At 41.6% G+C, this 1,540-nt stretch overlaps 1 protein-coding gene across 1 annotated transcript in view; it reads left to right on the plus strand.

Moving 5' to 3' along the window:
- The window catches only part of SARC_11840 (hypothetical protein), a gene marked incomplete at both ends in the record, with an annotated part of 2,240 nt that extends 1,018 nt beyond the window's left edge, over positions 1-1,222 (plus strand). Inside the window, 2 exons of the mRNA XM_014294065.1 lie at positions 464-607; positions 1,133-1,222. Of these exons, the coding sequence (XP_014149540.1) occupies positions 464-607; positions 1,133-1,222 (234 nt within the window). The remainder of the gene's footprint in view (positions 1-463; positions 608-1,132) is intronic.
- Positions 1,223-1,540: the final 318 nt, after the last annotated feature.

The following is a 1,540-nucleotide window of genomic DNA, read 5'->3' on the forward strand; positions in this document are numbered from 1 at the left end:
GTGTGTGTGTGTAGGTATGTATGTATGTATATATGTGTGTATGTATGTATGTATATATGTGTGTATGTATGTTTGTATGTATATATGTATGTATATATGTATGTATGCATGTATATATTATCTCTTGATGGCTGTGTTGAAATGTGACATCATATGTTGAACTTAGTACTACCGCCTCCTGCCTAAGAATTTATCCGCATACGCTAACCACACGAGTATAAACGGTACTTCATATATCGACACGTGTAGCTTAGTATGTTTAGTTCTATGTCACTCTTCCACGAAGAATACATTGTTCACATTTTACGCACACACGCACATACTTAAACAACACTTGAGGTATGTTGAGAGGACAATATAATATAGCACATACCGATGCTGTGTCGACTCTCTGTGGGTAACATGCGGCCCGTTTACTATAAACCTAAAAACCCTACAACGCAAAAAAAAACCGTTTACGCAGACACGCATGAACGAGTTTGGAGATGTAGAAACATGGCTGTACCACAAGAAACCCAACACGAAGGATGACGGTGTCTTCAACACAGAAACCAGCCGCAACAGCTCCCCGGTTGGCATACACTCACCCAGTCTCACGGACGGGCAGGTATGCAATGGAGAACGCACAGTGTGTGTTAGCGATGTCTAGAGTGTGTGTTGCGTGTGTTATTGGCTATGCAGTGTGTTAGTGGCTATACAGTGTGTTCGAGTGTGTTAGTGGCTATGAAATGTGTGTTAGTGACGTCTAGAGTTTGGGGGGGGGAAGAGAGAAACGTATGAGAGTGTACTGTATATCTTATGGGGTGGTATGTCACTGTGGATGTGTCTATGCATCACCAACGAAAGTGTTTATGAATTGGCTCTAGTCATCACCAAGGGTTGTGTTCAACACCAGACGTGTATGTATGCGTGTAGTGTATCTAGTCATTCCGTTTAACACTGTAGTGTGTGTGTGTACATAATTGTGTCAAATCCTACGCAGCATTGCTTCTGGGCCCTTGCCACGCGTGTACCTCCGAATTCGACGTACATACTCTCTTAATCCACACTTACAACTATAGCTAGACTCAGCCTAAGACTCATCACCTCTGCTGAAATGGCTCCACTTGTTCTATTGCCTTTACACTCACAGCACACCCCTCCATTCGGCGGCGATGGTAAGATCCCTCCAATTGAACGAAGGTATTTATCTATCTGTGCTTGGTCCTGTCCAGATGTGTGAGGAGATGCCCTGCATTTCTGTAGAGTTGAACCACTCGTTTTAGTGTAACTCTGTGCAAGTAATTGGCGTAAGCTCATTCGCATTGTTGTGTTTGTGTTGTATGGATTATGACTGTATATATCCCATGTGTATATATCCCATGAACAGCATTGTGTGTTATGCGTCCACCCGTTTTACAAACTATGTTCTCCGCGAGTTTGGAGTTTTGTTTTACGTGTTCTGTGGTGTATGTGTGTTACTTTATTGTCAAGAAAGTGTCCGTTACATGATATATATACATGTATATATATATATATATGTATATATATATGTATATAT

The sequence above is a fragment of the Sphaeroforma arctica genome (genome assembly GCF_001186125.1).
Source record: "Sphaeroforma arctica JP610 unplaced genomic scaffold supercont1.1911, whole genome shotgun sequence".
NCBI classification, from domain to species: Eukaryota; class Ichthyosporea; order Ichthyophonida; genus Sphaeroforma; species Sphaeroforma arctica.